Source organism: Aotus nancymaae, unplaced genomic scaffold (assembly GCF_030222135.1).
Source record: "Aotus nancymaae isolate 86718 unplaced genomic scaffold, 86718_ANA_hifiasm-v0.15.2.pri h1tg000053l, whole genome shotgun sequence".
NCBI classification, from domain to species: domain Eukaryota; kingdom Metazoa; phylum Chordata; class Mammalia; order Primates; family Aotidae; genus Aotus; species Aotus nancymaae.
The window spans coordinates 24705305-24724005 of NW_026988467.1; the positions used below are offsets into that span (position 1 = coordinate 24705305).

At 44.1% G+C, this 18701-nt stretch overlaps 1 protein-coding gene and 1 pseudogene across 1 annotated transcript; both read right to left on the reverse strand.

Moving 5' to 3' along the window:
- Nucleotides 1-3697: 3697 nt before the first annotated feature.
- LOC110567806 (SAGA-associated factor 29-like) lies at nucleotides 3698-4540 on the reverse strand. Its single transcript, XM_064363138.1, has one exon. It carries the CDS (start codon nucleotides 4538-4540, stop codon nucleotides 3698-3700), a length of 843 nt encoding a protein of 280 aa, XP_064219208.1.
- Nucleotides 4541-13898: 9358 nt separating this feature from the next.
- LOC105708331 (ADP-ribosylation factor-like protein 8B) lies at nucleotides 13899-14460 on the reverse strand (annotated as a pseudogene).
- Nucleotides 14461-18701: the final 4241 nt, after the last annotated feature.

The window sequence follows — 18701 nt, forward strand, 5'->3', positions numbered from 1 at the left end:
GTGGGGATGTGACAAGACAAAGAGGCTTGGGCTAAAGGCAGTTCATTGTGGGACAATGACTAGGAAATACATGGGGTTGAGTAGGTCGTTTGTACAGGCCCACTGCACCATCAATCCCCAGTCTCTGGTGATGGAAATGTTCTTCTCTTCATGGTACAGAGAGGGCACCTTTCTCATGGGAAATTTTATGATCTGCTTTTAGGTAAAAAGATGAAGTTCAGAGGGCTCTTCCTGCACCTGCTGTTTCTCAAGCACCTTCAGCTCAAAATAATATGCCAAAATGGCATATTTTGGGTGGCATGTCCTGAACCCCTTCACTAACAGTGAATTTTCTTCTTCAGAAAAACTTGGTAGTGGCCAGGCACATGGCTTACAGTTGTAACCCCAGCACTTTGGGAGGCCAAGGCTGATGGATCACTTGAGTCCAGGTGTTCAGGACCAGCCTGGACAACATGGTGAAACCCTGTCTCTACTAAAAAAATACAAAAATTAGCTGGATGTGGTGGCACACACCTGTAATCCCAGCTACTTGGGAGGCTGAAGCAGGAGAATTGCTTGAACCTGGGAGGCAGAGGTTGCAGCGAGCCGAGATGGTGCCACTGCACGCTAGCCTAGGTGACAGAGTGAGACTCTGTCTCTGGAAAAGAAAAAGAAAAACTTGGTAGAGAAAAAAAATCTGTTAACCTAATTAAACAAGCCTAGAGTTGTGTAAGCTGGATTACCAGCTATCAAATGCTCTTAAAATTTGGCTCACCTGAGTTTACAAACAAATACGATTTCAAAGAGTGTGTTAAAACCATTATGTTAATAGTTACACAGCAATCAATGTAATACACTATATTAATTGAATAAAGAATAAAAAACCACCCCTTTAATAGATGACTAAAAACATTTGACAAAATCTAACAGGATAAAAACATTCAACAAACTAGGGAGAAAAGGGACCTTCTCAACCTCATAAAGGATTAAAGGATGTCTACAAAAACCCCCAGCCAACATCACACTTACTTGTGAAAGACTGGATATTTTCCCCTAAGATCCCTTGTTAAGAGTAGTGGTTGCAGGGGCTGGTGGGGAGGAATAGGAAGTGACTGCTAGGGGTTATGGGGTTTCTTTTTGAGGTGGTGAAATTAGTGGTGGTGGTTGCACAACTTTGTCAGTGAATATACTAAAACCCAATAAGGTTGCGATGGCTCACGCCTGTAATCCCAACACTTTGGGAGGCCAAGGCAGAAGACTCATTTGAGCCCAGAAGTTCAAAACCAGCCTGGGCAACATAGTGAGACTTTGTCTCTAAAAAAAAAAAAAATTAACTGGGCATAGTGGTGCACACCTGTAGTCCTTGGCTACTCAGGAAGCTGAAGTGGGAGGATCCCTGGAGCCCAGGAGGTTGAGTCTTCAGTGAGTCATGATTGCATCACTGCACTCCAGCCTGGTCAACAGAGTAAGACCCTATCTCAAAAAAAAAAAAAAGAAAAAGAAAAGAAAGAAAGAAAAAGAAAAGCCACTGAAGTGTACACTTTAAGTGTTATGTGAATTATATCTCAAAACTGCCTTTTTTGTGGGGGGTGGGCAGGATCTTGCTCTGTTGCCCAGGCTGGAGTGCAGTGGCTCAATCTAGGCTCACTGCAACCTCCACCTCCCAGTTCAAGCAATCCTCCTGCCTCAGCCTCCCTAGTTGCTATAACTATAGGTGTGTGCTATCATGCCTGGCTAATTTTTGTATTTTTAGTAGAGACTGTATTTCACTATGTTGGCCAGGATGGTCTCGAACTCCTGACCTCAGGTGATCCACCACCTCGGCCTCCCAAAGTGCTAGGATTATAGGTGTAAGCCACCACGCCCAGCCCAAAACTGCTTTATACATGTAAAGCACACACACACAAAGCAATTTCTAACTCTAATTTTCATATTTTTATTAGAGATGAGTTTTTGCCATGTTGGCCAAGCTGGTCTTGAACTCCTGGCCTCTGGTAATCTGCTGTATCGGCCTCCCAGCATCCCTGTAATCTCAGCACTTTGGGAGGCCAATGCAGGCAGATTACCAGAGGCCAGGAGTTCAAGACCACTGAGCCCAGCCCTATTATTCTGTTCTCTTTAGCTTACAAAAACTGGTGAGAAAGGAAGACCAGTCTAAGAATTTAATTTTGTTAAAGAAAAAAAAGCCCTGTAATTTCAAGTTGCTGCTCCTTCTTTGCGGGGCTTAAGGACAAAGACTTGGTGTACTTAGTCCTTTGTTTAGAAGGGCACTTTAATAAGTATTCTCTGAGTCAGCCTCAGCCTGAAGTTTAGCCAGGGGTCTAGTATAGAGAAGAAAATATTTCACATTAGAGAGAAGAGATGTTTTGGAATAGACTACTAAAAAGTAGAACAAAGCTAGAGACAGGCTGGGAGAGATGGGAGCAAGCTGATTCCCAAGGAGTGTAAGGCCACAGATAAATTCCTCTTGGCAGTAATGGTCCACAAAATTTTAGGAGAGTGATATGTTTTGTTTTGTTTGAGACAGAGTTTCGCTCTTGTTGCCCAGGCTGGAGTGCAATGGCGCTATCTCAGCTCACTGGAACCTCTGCTTCCCAGGTTCAAGCGTTTTTCCTGCCTCAGCCTCCTGAGTAGCTAGGATTACAGGCATATGCCACCATGCCTGGATAATTTTTGTATTTTTAGGAGAGACAGGGTTTCACCATGTTGGTCAGGCTGGTCTCAAACTCCTGACCTCAGGTGATCCACCTCCCTCAGCCTCCAAAAGTGCTGGGATTACAATTGTGAGCCACCGTGCACAGCCAGGACAGTGGTATCTTACTTACACTTTGTTTTGTTTTGGTTGAGATGGAGTCTCACTCCGTCACCTAGGCTGAAGTGCAGTGACATGATTACAGCTCACTGCAGCCTGAAACTAGGCCCAAGCTATCCCCCAACCCAGACTCCTGAGTAGTTTGAGTACAGGCATGGGCTACCATGGCTGGATAACTTATTAAAATAATTTTTTTGTAGAGATGGGGTTTTACTATGTTGCCCAAGCTGGTCTTGAACTCCTGGGTTCCAGTGATCCTTCCACCTCAGCCTCCCAAAGTGTTGGGATTACAGGCACGAGCCACCATGCCTGGCCCTATACTTTTAAATTGGTGCCTATACTGTGCTGAACTTCCCCCTCTCTAACTCCAAAACCTCAGTAGAACATGCTAAATGTTAGGGATACTTGGATGAATAAAGGAATCAAGAATGTGCCTAGAAGCGGCTTGCAAGAAAATATAACATCCAAGAATTAAGTGTAACTATCAGAAATAAACTGTTCCTTGGGCTGGAGGGTGAAGGGTGAAGGACAGGGAATGGGGTGAGGGTGAGGTAGACATTGTCCCACCTCCATCCCAATCCCTTGCCAAAATTACAGGGATAAGGGAGAGAGGACTGGACAGCAAATTCAGGATGATCTTAGCTATATCTAATAAAAACCCACCTCAAAATTGCTTAGTGGCCAGGCATGCTGGCTCATGCCCATAATCCCAGCACTTTGGGAGGCCAAGGTGGGTGGATCACCTATTTTATCTTCAAGCCACCTTAGATCCACCCATCCTATTTGCCTTTTTTTTTTTTTTTTTTTGAGGGAGAATGTTTAATCCCAGCACATCCTCTGCTGTACTACCCTGTGTCTTTGGGGGATGGTGAGTACGCCCGACAGCTTCACTTTTTCCTGGGCTCCTCATAAGTAAGCCACCACGTACCTCTGGGCCACATTGAGGGGAGGGGGATAGCTGTCTGCATAGAAGGTGTCTTCAGACAGGACCGAGTAGTCATCCTGGGGCCGCTGTGGGGGCACATGGATCAGGGCGCAGTAGAAGCAGATGGTCTGGGGATACAGGGCCAGCACGAGCTGCTCCTTCTGGAACAAGGCCTCGACGTCTGTCTCAGGGTTGGCCTTCCACTGGGGCAGCGGGATGACCCGGTTCTGGCTCAGGGTGTGTCTCTCTTTGCCTTCTTCATCGATGTCATCTACCTCATACTTGTTGGTGGCGTGGCTGTAACTGACCACCTCAGCCAGGATCCCCTGATCGTCCCCATCCACGGCCTTCACCGGTGCAGCCACCTTGTCTCCGGGTCTGGCCACGTAGTCCCCTGAGGCGGGGATGGCCCCACAGAGGGGTGGGGGCTTGTCACCAGGCTTCCGGATCCACAGGGGCAGCGTCATGGCTGACCGCTGCAGCAGGGTCATCAGCACCCCTCTGCGCATGGTCTTCCGGGGCGGCTTCGAATCATTGTAGAGACCAGGGATCTTGGCAACAATCCGCCTCTCTTCCAACAGAGACTTGATTTCTGCGATCTTGTCCCGAGCTTTCTGAAGGAGGTTGCACTCAGCCTCTGCATCAGCCTTGGCAGTTGTATAGAGGCCACGCATCTTGTTCTCTGTCTGCATCTGCTCGTGGGTCTTCTGGACGTTCACTAAGTTGTGTTCGCTCTGCAAACGCTCTTCCTGGGTTTGCTTGATCAGCTGATGGAGCTCTGTGAGAAGCTCTGCAATGCAGGAATCGGCAGACACGAGGGCCATGGTCTACAGGGGTGCCGAGTCTCGGACATAACAAGCTCGTCGGGCTGGAAGCTTCGATGAGAGGAGCAGGCGCGTTCGTCCAACGCTTTTTCGGAGCCTACGGATGGTCAGTGACCTCCGTTCGAAGATTGGCGGCACGTCAAGAACCACACACGCTTTTTTCCTTTTATAAGTGTAGTCGCGCCTTTTTATTTTTTTTTTATTTTTAGATAATGGCTGTGTTGCCCAAGCTGGTCTCAAACTCCTATTGGCCTCTAGAGTAGCTAGGGTTACAGGTGGGAGCCACCACGCCAGGCCTGTGAACATATTAAAGTGAACCCATGTATTGGTCAGAATTCTTGTGGTTGTAAATGCCAGAAATCTAACCCAGACTAGCTTAAAGAAAGTAGTCCAAAGGGATTCAGACATGTCTGGATCAAGAAGAGCATCAGAACTCTCTTTCTTTCCATCTTTCAGGGTTTATTTGACTCTGTTTGGCTTCATTCTCAAACAGGTAGCAAGATGGCTGCTGGTAGTGCCAAGTCAAGCCATCACTGCTGCATATCTTTTTTTTTTTTGAGACAGAGTCTTGCTCTGTTGCCCAGGCTGGAGTGCAGTGGTGTAATCTCGGCTCACTGCAACCTCCACCTCCTGGGCTCAAGCGATTCTCCTGCCTCAGCCTCCCGAGTAGCTGGGATTACAGGTAGTCTGCCACCATGCCCAGCTAATTTTTGTACTTTTAGTAGAGAATAGGTTTCACCATGATGGCCAGGCTGGTCTCAAACTCCTGGCCTCATAATCCACTCACTTTGGCCTACCAAAGTGCTGGGATTACAGGTGTGAGCCACCACCGTGACCAGCCTGCTGTGTATCTTACAATGAGACAGAAAGAAAAAAAGATGGCAGGAGAGAAGGAAAAGAGAGAGACACCGTCTTTCTTTTAATATTTGTATAATAAATATGAAGGGACTTACTAACTCACAAGCCTATCCCTGGACCAATCACTGGGGCCAAAGGAATACAGAACTTGGACTGGCCAGTCTTGAGTCTTCTGCCAAGACCCAGACCACAGGGACTGAGCTGGACTGGGGAGAGAAGGAATGATTTCCCATAGGAAGACAGGTCAAGCAATGAAAATGTGCCTGACACACCCTAGAAGGCTGTAGCACAAGAGGACATGAGACACGCAGGACGTGAGGACAACACCAGGGTTCCAGCGCAAGCTGAGACTTCAGGGCACCTTCCAAGAAACCAGAAGGAAAGAGTACAGGGAACTAGAGTTTTTGGAGGGCCTAGTATGTGTTGACCCAAGGACCCAGAGCTCCTTGGAAGTGGCAGAAGCTGGGCTTAAACCCATGTGGTTTTTAGTTCCAAAGTTTATGCTGTTAGCACTGGAAGGACTAATCAAAGACAGAGGGGCTGAGCCAGAGGAGCTTTATTCTTGTGATAGTGAGAGATGTCCAGGAAGCACCATGGAGGGGGCACTTAGCCCAGCCTGGGAATAGAGATCAGAGAAGTCTTTCTGATCCCACTACTGGGTATCCACCCAGGGGGAAAGAAGTCATTATATGAAAAAGATACTTGCACACGCATGCTTATAGCAGCACAATTTGCAATTGCAAAAATATGGAATCAGACTAAACGCCCGTCAGTCGATGAGTGGATAAATAAAATGTGGCATACATACAAAATCCAAGCACTTTGGGAGGTTGAGGCAGGAAGATGACTTGAGCCCAGGAGTTGGAGGCCAGTGTAGGCAACATGGTGAGACCCTGTCTCTACAAAAAAAATTTTTTTACATTAGCTGAGTGTAGCGGTGTGTGCCTGTGGTCGCAGCTGTTGGGAGGCTGAGGCAGCTGTGGGGGAGGCTGAGGCAGCTGTGGGGGAGGCTGAGGCAGCAGGATCACTCGAGCCTGGGAGGTCAAGGCTACAGTGAGCTGTGTTCATGCCATTGCACTCCAGTCAGGGTAATAGAGTGAGAGACTCTGTCTCAAAAAAAAAAAAAATAGGAAAAAGAAAAAATGGAGTCAATCTTCTCAAACCTTGTTGGTGATTTATCAACTAAGTGTATGTAATATTTTAAATTCTTCATTGCCATTGTTCTCAGTATCCTCACTAGGAGTAGATTCCGTCTTAAGAAACCATTTTCTGGCCTGGCACAGTGGCTCATGCCTGTAATCCCAGCATTTTGGGAGGCTGAGGTGGGCAGATCACTTGAGGTCAGGAGTTCAAGACCAGCCTGGCAAACATGGTGAAATCCCGTCTCTACTGAAAATACAAAAAAATTAGCTGGGCATGGTGGTGCACATCTGTAGACCCAGCTACCCAGGAGCCTGCAGTGGAAGAATCTTGAACCCGGGAGGCAGAGGAAGAAACCACTTTCTTTGCTCATCCATAAGGAGCAACTCCTCATCTGTTCAAGTTTTACCATGAGATTTCAGCAATTCAGCTGCATCTCAGGCTCTACTTCTAGTTCTAGTTCTCTTGCTATTTCTACCACATCTGCAGTTACTTCCTCCACTGAAATCTTGAACCCCTCAAAATTATCCATGAATTTACACATAAAATTAACAACAAAAAAAATCCATGAGGGTTGAATTCAACCTCTTCCAAAACTACTGTTTATGTTGATATTTTGACCTCCTCCCATGAATGACAAATGTTCTTAATGGTATCTAGAATGGTGAATCCCTTTATAGAAGTTTTCAGATTTCCTTTTTTCCCAGATCTGGCCAGATTCAGTGGCTCACACCTATAATCCCAGCACTGTGGGAGGCGGAGGTGGGCAGATCACCTGAGGTCAGGAGTTCGAGATCAGCCTAGCTAATATGGAGAAACCCCATCTCTGCTAAAAATACAAAAATTAGCTGGGCATGGTAGCACATGCTTGTAATCCCAGCTACTTGGAAGGCTGAGGCAAGAGAATCGCTTGAACCTGGGAGGTAGAGGTTGCAGTGAGCTGAGGTTGTGCCACTGCACTCCATCCAGCCTGGGCAACAGAGCAAGACTCTGATTCAAAAAACAAAACAAGACAAAAGAAAAACAAAATACAGATCTATCAGAGGAATCATTATCTATGGCAGCTATAGCCTTATGAAATGTATTTCTTAGGTAATAAGATTTGAAAGTCAAGGTTGGGTGCAGTGGCTCATGCTTGTAATCCCAACACCCTGGGAAGCCTAGGTAGGTGGATCAATTAAGCTCAAGAGTTCAAGACCCACCTGGGCAACAAAGTGAGACATCTCCCCACCCCTACCTCCACCACCATCTCTACAAACAACAACAACCACAAAGATAACAAAAATTAGCCAGGTATGGTGGTTCATGTCTGTGGTCTTAGCTACTCAGGAGGCTGAGGTGGAAGTATGGCTTGAGCCTGGGAGGCAGAGGCTGCAGTGAGCTGAGATCACGCCACAGCATACCAGACCGGGAAACAGACTCAGAGTCAGACTCTGTCTCAAAAAAAAAAAAGTCAAAATCACTCCTTGATTGATGGGTTACAGAATGGTTGTTATATTAGCAGGCATGAAAACAACATTGTTGGAAATGGGTTTATAATGTTGGGAAATATCCACACAGAGACAATGGATCACTCAGCAAGGCTAGTTTACTTCCTGCAGAAAGGGTGCAACTCGCCAGCAGTCTTGCCACAAGAGCACACATGAACAAGGAGACAGGGGCATTTATAATTTTCAAAACCTGACGCAATCATCCTACTACTGTGTCTAGTTTCCATTGGCTGGAACGGGACCTCACATTCTATGCTTGACCCGATTGGCTAAAGAACTTGGAAATTTACTGAATAGATAAGGGGAAAGAAGATAAGAAAGAAGACAAGGAAAAAGAGGAAGCTAGTCAGGAGAAGGTCAGGAGGTTTCCAAATAAGGAATGGCATACCCCAGGGTTTGGGGCTTGCCCAGTCCTGTTCAGACATGCTGGAGTGAGTCAAGCTAGCTGATTTAAGAAGTAGCTGATTTAGAGACTATATACATATGGGTATATGTTTATGCTAATAGTGAATAATGGCCATACAGCAAGAGATTGTAACTTCTTATAATGTAGTCTAAGATATAAACTTTGAAGAAGAACTTTCCCATCTCTCATAAACACTAATCTCCTCATACATCTCTGCCAGAGTTCCTGGGTGACCAGGTACATTGTCAATGAGCAGTCACATTTTGAAAGGAATCTCTCTTTCTGAGTAGTGGGTCCCAACAGTGAGCTCAAACTACTCAGTAAACTATGCTGTAAATAGATGTGCTGTCTTCTAGGCCTTGTTCCATTTAGAGAGCACATGCAGAGTATATTTGGCATAATTCTTAAGGCCCCTAGGATTTTCAGAATGGTCAATGAGCACTGGCTTCAACTTAAAGTCTCATTGATCAGGGTGGTTGTTGCTAAGGGTTAGGGTGGCTGTGGCTATTTTTAAAAATAAGGCAACAATTGGCTGGGCACCGTGGCTCACACCTGCAATATCAGCACTTTGGGAGGCTGAGGTGGGCGGATCACTTGAGATCAGGAGTTCAAGACCAGCCCAGCCAACATGATGAAACCTCGTCTCTACTAGAAATACAAAAAAGTTAGCTGGATGTCGTGGCACACACCTGTAATTCTAGCAACTTGGGAGGCTGAGCCAGCAGAATCTCTTGAACCCAGGAGTGGAGGTTGCAGTGAGTTGAGATCACACCACTACACTCCAGTCTGGGCAATAGAGGGAGACTCCATCTCAAATAAATAATGAATAAAAATAAAGCAACCATCAGGTTTGCACCATTGTTTGATTCTTCTTTTCACTTGAATACTTAGAGATCATTGTAGGGTTATTCACTGGCCTAATTTCACTATTGTTATGTCTCAGGGAATAGGGAAGCTCAGGGAGTAGAGCAGTCAGAACACACACAAGATTTATGGATGAAGTTTACTGTCTTACATGGGTGTGGTTTGTGGCACCCCCAAACAATCACAAAGTAGTAACAACAAAGATCACTGATCACAGATCACCGTAACAGATGTAATCATAATGACAAAGTGTGAAATATTGCAAGAATTACCGAAATGTGACATAGAGGCACAAAGTGAACGCATGATGTTGATAAAATGGCGCTGATAAACTTGCTTGAGGCATAGTTTCCACTGAGGACCACACTCTGATATTTTTTCTCTCTTGCCCAAATTCCTATCTTAAGGGACCTGGGGAGTCACGCCTACAAAAAATAAAGTCTCATCAGATGAGTTTTATTTAACCCTATATAATGTGGCTTACTTTCCAACCTGACTCTGGCATAACATCACATGACAGATAAAGGAAGAAATAAAAAATTTTATCCCAAAATTCTTTTTGCCATATTTTGAAATGGTCCTGCAAAGCCATCTTTTATGGGGGAAAATTTGTATCTGTAAAGAATCTCTGAGGCGGGGCATGGTGGCTCACACCTGTAATCCCAGCACTTTGGGAAGCCCACGAGGGCAAATTGCTTGAGTCCAGGAGTTGGGTACCAACCTGGGTTACATAGGGAGACCCCATTGCTTCAAAAAAAATTAGCTGGGCAAGGTGGTACACACCTATAGTCCCAGCTACTCAGGAGGCTGAGGTGGGAAGATCACTTGAGCCCAGGAGGTTGAGGCTGCAGTGAGCCATGATCACGCCAATGCATTCCAGCCTGGGCAACAGAGCAAGATCCTGTCTCTAAAACAACAAACAAACAAACAAAAAACAAAAAAGAACCTTTGTTTACACAACCATATCTTTCTCCTTCCAAGCCCTCCCAATTAGCTGAGAGTCTAACACTTTTTAAAGGTCTGAATAGGAAATATTTGCCATCTACTGCCTCTAAGGGCAGTCACCTGTGAAACTTACATAATAAGAACCTTGGTCTCCACAACCCTTATTGTAACTCAGACACTCCTTTCCACTGATTCCAGGTTTTCAGATAATAATTCTTTCAACCAACTGTCAATCAGAAAATCTTCAAATTCGCCTATGACCTATAAGCCCCCACCACACATCCCCTTCAAGTTATCTCGCCTTTCCCATCGAACCAATGTATACCTCACAGATATTGATGTCTCACGTCTCCCTAAAATGTATAAAACCAAGGTGTAATCCAACCATCTTGGACGCATATTCTCAGGACCACTTGAGACTGTGCCTCAGGCCATGGTCGCTAATGTTTGGCTTAGAATAAATCTCTTCAAATATTTCATAATTTGGCTCTTTCTGTCGCATCACAAACCTTCTATTTTTTTGTTTTTGGGTATTTAAAATTTTTTTTTTTTTATTTTAAGTAGTCCACAGACCCAATTCTTTGAGGACTGAGCTGATTTCTCAAGCATGGTCTATAGACCCTCCTCTAGGAAACTTACTATCCTCTTCCAAAAAAGTCTGCACCTTCCTTCATGATGCACATTTTAAGTTAAAATTGCCAAGTTTATTGAATAAAGCTGAGAAGAGCAGTAAACAGACAAAAACTGCATCCACCTAAATAAAAAAATTCACATATTTACATAGTTCAGTAACTGTTAAAAGCATTCATATCCAGAGGTTAATGCACAGGAAAATGTTGGTAATAGCATCTGGATATCTTGGAATGCTGAAAGCAATGTACAGACACACAAAAACATTAAGGTTTACCTATAGATCAATTGACAAACCTATGCAGTCTCCAGAGAGTCACACATTCTAGTTCCAATTTCTCCTTTTAGGCACAAGCAAGTTGCCACATTCTTTGCAATGGTTCACACTGACCATTAATGGTGTTGAACAATAGAGGCAAGTTTAAATATACCTTCATTTACAGAGCCATCCATCCCAGCAGTGAGGTATGCAACATGCTTCAAAGAATAAGAGAAATTTAGGGCTGGGCGTGGTAGCTCTCGCCTGTAATCCCAGCACTTTGAGAGATTGAGGTGGGTGGATCATGAGGTCAGGAGTTCAAGACCAGCCTGACCAACATAGAGAAACACCATCTCTATTAAAAATACAAAACTTAGCTGGGTGTGGTGGCGGGTACCTGTAATCCCAGCCTCAGGAGGCTGAGGCAGAAAATTGCTTGAACCCAGGAGGCAGAGCTTGCAGCGAGCCAAGATCGTGTCACTGCACTCCAGCCTGGGTGACAGAGTGAAACTCCATTTCAAAAAAAAAAAAAGAGAAGAGAACTTTAAAAGCCCAGATTCAGGACAAGAGTGAAACTCTGTCTCAAATAATAATAATAATAATGAATGGAGAAAAGCAAGTAGGGTCTGTGCAACACAGTCCAGTATATTGTACAGAATATTTTTAAGGCCATGGCAGTCTATAAATTAACACTGATATTCATTAAAAGAACTTACTGTTGACTACACCCTGAGTGCTCAACACATTTGGAAATGTAGTCTACATAAGTACTGCTTAACAAAAGAAACAAAATCACACACAATGTGAGGCAACACAAAAGCAGGTGTACCATAGAATTTTATCTACTGCAGTGGTCTATATAAATAATAATTTACAAATGAATCAGTATTACTATGTCCCTTTATGTATACGGAAGTCACTAAACTACAAAATATGTTCATTTGAAGTTTTTAGACATCTCTGTATCATAGAAGCAAACAAACAGCATCAGTTCCTCAGTTCTCTGTGTGACTGATTGTTAAACAACCTGTGGACGTTGAGCATGTTTACATTAGATAAAGCAGGCAAGTCTAGAGTTGTCACAATAATCAAGATGTCTAGACCGGGTGCGGTGGCTCACGCCTGTAATCCCAGCACTTTGGGAGGCTGAGGAGGGTGGATCACAAGGTCAAGAGTTCAAGACCACCCTGGCCAACATGGTGAAACCCCATCTTTACTAAAAATACAAAAATTAGCTGAGTGTGGTGGCACATGCCTGTAGTCCAGCTACTCAGGAGACTGAGGCAGGAGAATCACTTGAACCCGGGAGGCAGAGGTTGCAGTGAGCCGAGGTTGGGCCACTGTACTCTAGCCTGGGCAACAGAGTGAGATGCCATCTAAAAAAAAAAAAAAAAAGGTATCTAATGGCACCAGTCAAAAGAGTGCCAAACCTTACATCAATAAGAGAGAAGACTAAAAAATGTGTATTTGTTTATAAGCATCCTTTGTGCTGAACATCAGCTTTATGATTGGATATAAAAAGTCACGAGTTAGAGGGTCATGCAGCAGTACTGATTTAATGATTGGAGGTGGAACAAACAGATGTTTGAACAAAGTCTGACATTCTTAACAGGTTTCATTATATTAGGTGGAATGCTCTAAATTCATGAAAGCTTTTGAGAAGATCTTCAATTCTCAACACCTTAAAAAAGTGTGCTGAGCCAGGAACAAAAAACAAAAGATGGAAATAATGACCTGGAAAGATACAAAACAGCATGTCTTAGTTCTCCCAGATCCCAACTGCCATCAGGTGATAAAGAGTTCTCAGAAAGCAGAATACCTTTCATATTCATCAGGTAGAATCTGACCAGTGTAAAGAACCAACACTGATCTGGCGGCTCTGCTCTCTTTCTGCAGACCATTTTGGTTCCTAAGATGTAATTACACATTTCACATGCATCTATGTGATAAGATAAACGTTATGTTTACATATATCCCACATGAGTCATTCAGGCTTAAAGGTTTTCTAAATACTGTGTGTGGCACTAGAAACTTCATGCTGTATCAAGTCGATGTTAGTATTAATCTACTGGACTCTATAGTGAAATACTATAGATGGGCATTTACTGAAAACCAATATAAAAATCTGACCCAGAAAGACCAGATTGGAAATGTGCAATTTTCTTGATTTAAGATGGTCAAAAGTGTGTGTGGTTTTTTTTTTCGAAATCTCACTCTGTTGCCCAGGCTAGAGTGCAGTGGCGAGATCTCAGCTCACCACAACCTCCACCTTCCAGGCTCAAGCAATTCTCCTGCCTCAGCCTCCTGAGTAACCAGCACTACAGATGCGTGCCACCATGTCTGGCTAATTTTTGTATTTTTAGTAGAGACGGGGTTTCACTATGTTGGCCAGGCTAGTCTTGAACTTCTGACCTTTTGATCTACCTGCCTCAGCCTACCAAAGTGCTGGGATTACAGCTGTGAGCTGCTGTGTCCAAATTTTTTTGCTCTTTTTTTTTTTTTAAAAAAAAGCTCTACACATGGTTTAAGACATGGTTTAAGGCATGTTTAACCTTTCTGTGTGTGCTGACTTTATCATGACAACTCTAGCTGATTCTTTATGAAGGATTAGGGATACTCATCTTCAGCAGTGCACATGAGAAATAAACTCTGAAAAAGGCAATTCCTTGGGTTTAAGAAGGACCATATTACAGGAATTACATCAAAGGAACGGACAATAATTCTAGGATTATAGCCAAGAAGGAATGGAAGACTTCAGGAGATGCTTCAGCTTCTAGATTTTGAATGCTGAATAAGCCACTGAAGTGTGATAACTATATTATCCTTTTCTTTGCAAGAAATTGAATAGCAGCAAATTTCTCTATCCTGAATAGCAGTGGATTCATTTTTTCGATTAGCTGTTTCTCATCCAAGGCATTAGGAAGATCTCTCTTGTCTCCAAGCATTAGCACTGGAATTCCTTGCAACTGTAGTTTATCTAGAAGATTATGTAGCTCATTTTGGGAAGCTTCTGTCTTTTCACAATCTGCAGCATCTATCATGTAAACAATAAATAGCCTTGACTCCTCTGCAATACCACTCCCATGTGCTTCAAAATCGGGTTTTGTTCTCCTATGCCCCAGATCTTTATTGAGATGTTACCTTTAGTTACCTTCCTCACGTTGAAGTCCACTGTGAGTATCAGAGCTTCATGGAATTGACCTGACACGATGACATTGACGAAGGTGGTCCTGCCCGAGTACTGCAGCCTCACAAGCCTCAGCTCCATCTCCTGCTTCCAGAAGAGCGAATGGAGCCAGTCCAGCAGGCGGGAGATGAGTGCCCCAATTTGTTAAAAATATAAAATCTACAGGCTGAGCATGATGACTCATGCCTGTAATCCCAGCACTTTGGAAGGCTGAGGCAGGAGGATTGCTTGAGCCCAGGAATTCAAGACCAGTCTAGGCAACAAAGTGAGACTCTGTCTCTACAAAAAATAAAAATAAAAAAATTAGCCAGGCGTAGTGGCATGCATCTGTAGTCCCACCTACTGGGGAGGCTGAGCTGGGAGGATCACTTGAGCCCAGGAGGTGAAGGCTGCAGTGAGCTGTGTTTGCACCACTGTGCTCCTGCCTGGGTGACAGAGTGAGACCCTATGTCAAACAAACAAACAAACTCTACAAAGTGCAATAAAGTGAAATGCAATAAAACAAGATATGCCTGTATACAGAAAGATGTGTGTCAGTTATATGCAAATATTTCACTATTTGACATAAGGGATTTCAGCATCCACATATTTTGGAAACATGGAGGGACTAGAATCAGTCCCTGGTGGATATCAAGGGCTGACTGTGTATTCATTCAAGCAACAACAAGACAGCTTCATGACAGGAGTAACAGTCAGGGACAGTGATTGAGCAAGAGCTATGTCACAGTGGGGCTTGGTAAGGAATTCGGATATTATTTTAGGAATTAGGCATAATGAGAAACTGGAAACCATTGAAAGGTTTTTTGTTTTGTTTTGAGACAGGATCTCACTCTGTCACCCAGGCTGGAGTGCGGTGGCACAATCACAGTTCACTGCAGACTTCACCTCCTAGGCTCACATGATCCTCCCACCTCAGCCTCCCGAGTAGCTGGGATTACAGGAATGTGCCACCACACCCCGCTAAATTTTTATTTTTAGTGGAGATGGGGTTTCACCACGTTGGCCAGGCTGGTCTCGAACTCCTGACCTCAAGTGATCCACCCGCCTTGGCCTTCCAAAGTGCTAGGATTACAGGTGTAAGCCACCATGCCACACCATGAAAACTACTAAAAGGTTTTGTGCAGAGAAACAACACAATTTTTTTTTAACTTTTTTTTTTTGAGACAGGTTCTGGCTCTTCCACCCAAGCTAGAGTGCAGTGGTATGATCAAGGCTCATTGCAGCCTCATTCTCCTGGGCTCAAGCAATCCTCCCACGTCAGCCTCCCAAGTAGCTGGGACCACAGGCATGTGCCACTATGACCTGCTAATTTTTTATTTTTTGTAGAGATGGGGTCTCACTATGTTGCCCAGGCTTACAATCTTTGATCTTCTCACTCTGGGCTGGAGTGCAGTGTTGCAATCAAAGCTCACTGCAACCTGGAACTCCTTGGCACAAGCAATCCTCTCACCTCAGCTTCTCGAGCAGCTGGAGTGACAGGTACAAGTCACTGCACCTAGCTCAACAATGCAATCTTACATTATTAAAAGATCACTCTAGCTGCTGTGCAAAGAATGGATTGTGTAGGGAGCAAGGGGAGAAGTGGAGAGAATGTTGCAATATTCCAGGTGAGAGAGAATGATGGCTACAACCAGGGCAGCAGTGGAGGGGGTCATGAGGAGGAGTAGGAGTCTGAATTTATTTGGAAGTTTCCAGTTCCTGGTTTTAGTTCCTCATGAGACCTATCTACTTCCTGCCCCTGGTTCATCCAAATTTCCCCCTTTTTCCTCCCCCTAAATTTCCTTTCTGCTTAGGCTAGTGTGTGGGAAGGATTCTTTTATTTGCAACTGAACTATCCCAATTAGATACCTTGGCTCTCCAGACTGATCTAATTCACCACCACCCATGACATGACCTGGTGGCCTGGTTTCATGCTCCCTGTGTTAAGCAAAGTGTTTTCTCTTGTGAGTAATACACACAGGAATTAACAACCTCCTGTGGGTAACATTTCTTTAGGAGAATTTTCAAAGGAAGCAGTCCAAGATTTATTTTATGATGTGGGAAAAATACTTAAATCATATGTCACCTCCAGTTGTGCCTACATCAGATAAGAGGTAGAGATAATAGCAAGAAGTGCTGGCCAGGCACGGTGGCTCATGCCCAGCCTAATATTTCTTAAACACCTAGAATCTACCAGAAGCTAGGGAGACAGCAATGACAGAGACAGATGTATTCCCTGCCTCCATGGAGTTTATATTTTAGTGAGAAAGACAGACAGTAACAAGTAAAAATGCCAAAGAAGAAAAATGCAAAGCAATGCAAATGATAATCTAATGAAGGGAAAAAAACGTGGAGCTGCTCAGATGGAGAAAATATTAATTATTGGGAAGTTAAATACAATTAGCTTGAACTCACAGCCCTTGAAGAGTGAGAAACAGAGTCCCTCCAGTATTTCAGCACGTAGTTGAGGATGGAGGCCAATGAATGTCTGGCTTCTGGTCTACTCTAGCTCCAGTTTCCTTCTCTTGGATTCTTAGCTCCCTGCCATCAACCAGATTCCTGGGATGCACAAGCAGAACATTGAGAAGCACGCAGTACTACCTGGTTCTGTACTTGAGCCCACTATCAGAATTTTTTTCTGCCAGATTCCTTTCCACCATTTCTGTCCACCAAAGCGGGCTTCCTAGGGTTGATGGCAGACTGAATCCTCCCTAAGCTGGCCACTCCCTCTTGTCTAGATCTGTCCTCAGAGTATGGGGCAGAATAGGATAGGGGTTCAGAATCCCCACCATGCCACGTACTATATAATCAGAAGCAAGTGACTTAAGTGTCTCTATGCCCCAGTTTTCTGGGTTTTTTTTGTTTTTTTTGTTTTTTTTTTTTGAGACAGAGTCTCACTCTGTTGCCCAGGCTGGAGTGCAGTGATGCAATCTTGGCTCACTGCAACCTCCACCTCCCGGATTCAAGCAATTCTCTGCCTCAGCTTCCCAAGTAGCTGGGATTACAGGCACCCACCACCACAGCCGGCTCATTTTTTTGTATTTTTAGTAGAGACGGGGTTTCACCATCTTGGCCAGACTGGCCTTGAACTCCTGACCTCATGATCCACCCTCCTCGGCCTCCCAAAGTGCTGGAATTACAGGGGTAACCCACCATCCCTAGCCTTTCTAGTCTTAAAATGGGATTATGAATATTCTTAACCTCACAGAGTTGATAGATGTAAAGCAGTTAGAGTCATGCCTGGCATATTACTAAATGTTAGCAATCATTCTTATTTAGCACTTGTCCATGGCAGGCACTGTGATAGCTGCTTTATATACTGTAACTCACTGAATCTTCTCAAGGTCATGCAAGGCAAGTGGTATTACCCATTTGCAGATTGAAACACTGAGGCTTAGAGTGGTCAAGGCCCCATTTTGCTCAAGTTTCCACAACTAAGAAGTAGCTGACCTGGGATTTAAACCTGGGAAGTGATACTGAATATTCCCCACTCCTTCCTCCACATTATTTTCTGCCTCCCCTGAAGACGAGTTTCACACTTCCTTTCCCCAGCCTCTTTTGGTCTTGGCTGAATTCATTCTCCTTCCAAGACATATTTTGCCAGTCAAGCCTTGCAGGTCCATGAAGCTGATTCTTTTTAAATGTAGGCCCCTTAGACGATGACCTCACCTCAATCTTCCATCCCCTCATTTTATATAGAGAGTAGTCTCACCATCTTCTGTAATTTTCTACAGAAATTAAAGTTTCTCTTCTGAATTATAAAGTCATGATAAAATGTATCTTCCAAAGGACATAGAAATTGATCTGAAATTTCATCAAAAGTTTATCTCAGCTGGGCACGGTGGCTCATGCTTATAATCCTAGCACTTTAGGAGGCCAAGGTGGGCAGATCACCTGAGGTCAGGAGTTTGAGACAAGCCTGGTCAACATGGTAAAACCCTGTCTCTACTAAAAACACAAAAAAATTAGCCAGACGTGGTGGCACGTGCCTATAATCCCAGCTGAGGCTGAGAATCTCTTAAACCTGAGAGGCCGAGGTTGCAGTGAGCCAAGAATGCACCATTGCACTCCAGCCTGGGTAGCTGAGCTAGACTCCTTCTCAAAAAAAAAAAAAAAAAAAACGGTTTATCTCAAATGTTAAAATCATGATCACTCTGGAGCACTTCCACATTCCAGATCTACAAGTGTCAAAGCTAAGGGAACTGAACAAGATACATAGAACTGTATATCTCAGAAAAGAGAAGTAGCAGCAGTTGACAGGAAGAGCAACATCCTCAATCTTCAAGATATTTACAAAGTTTGTGTATGTTTTTCTCTTCCTAAGTTCCCTCTTCAAAGAAAATTATTCCTCCCCAGTTCCAATAAACTTTTGCTGACCAGCACAACCTGTCCGCTTTTGCTAC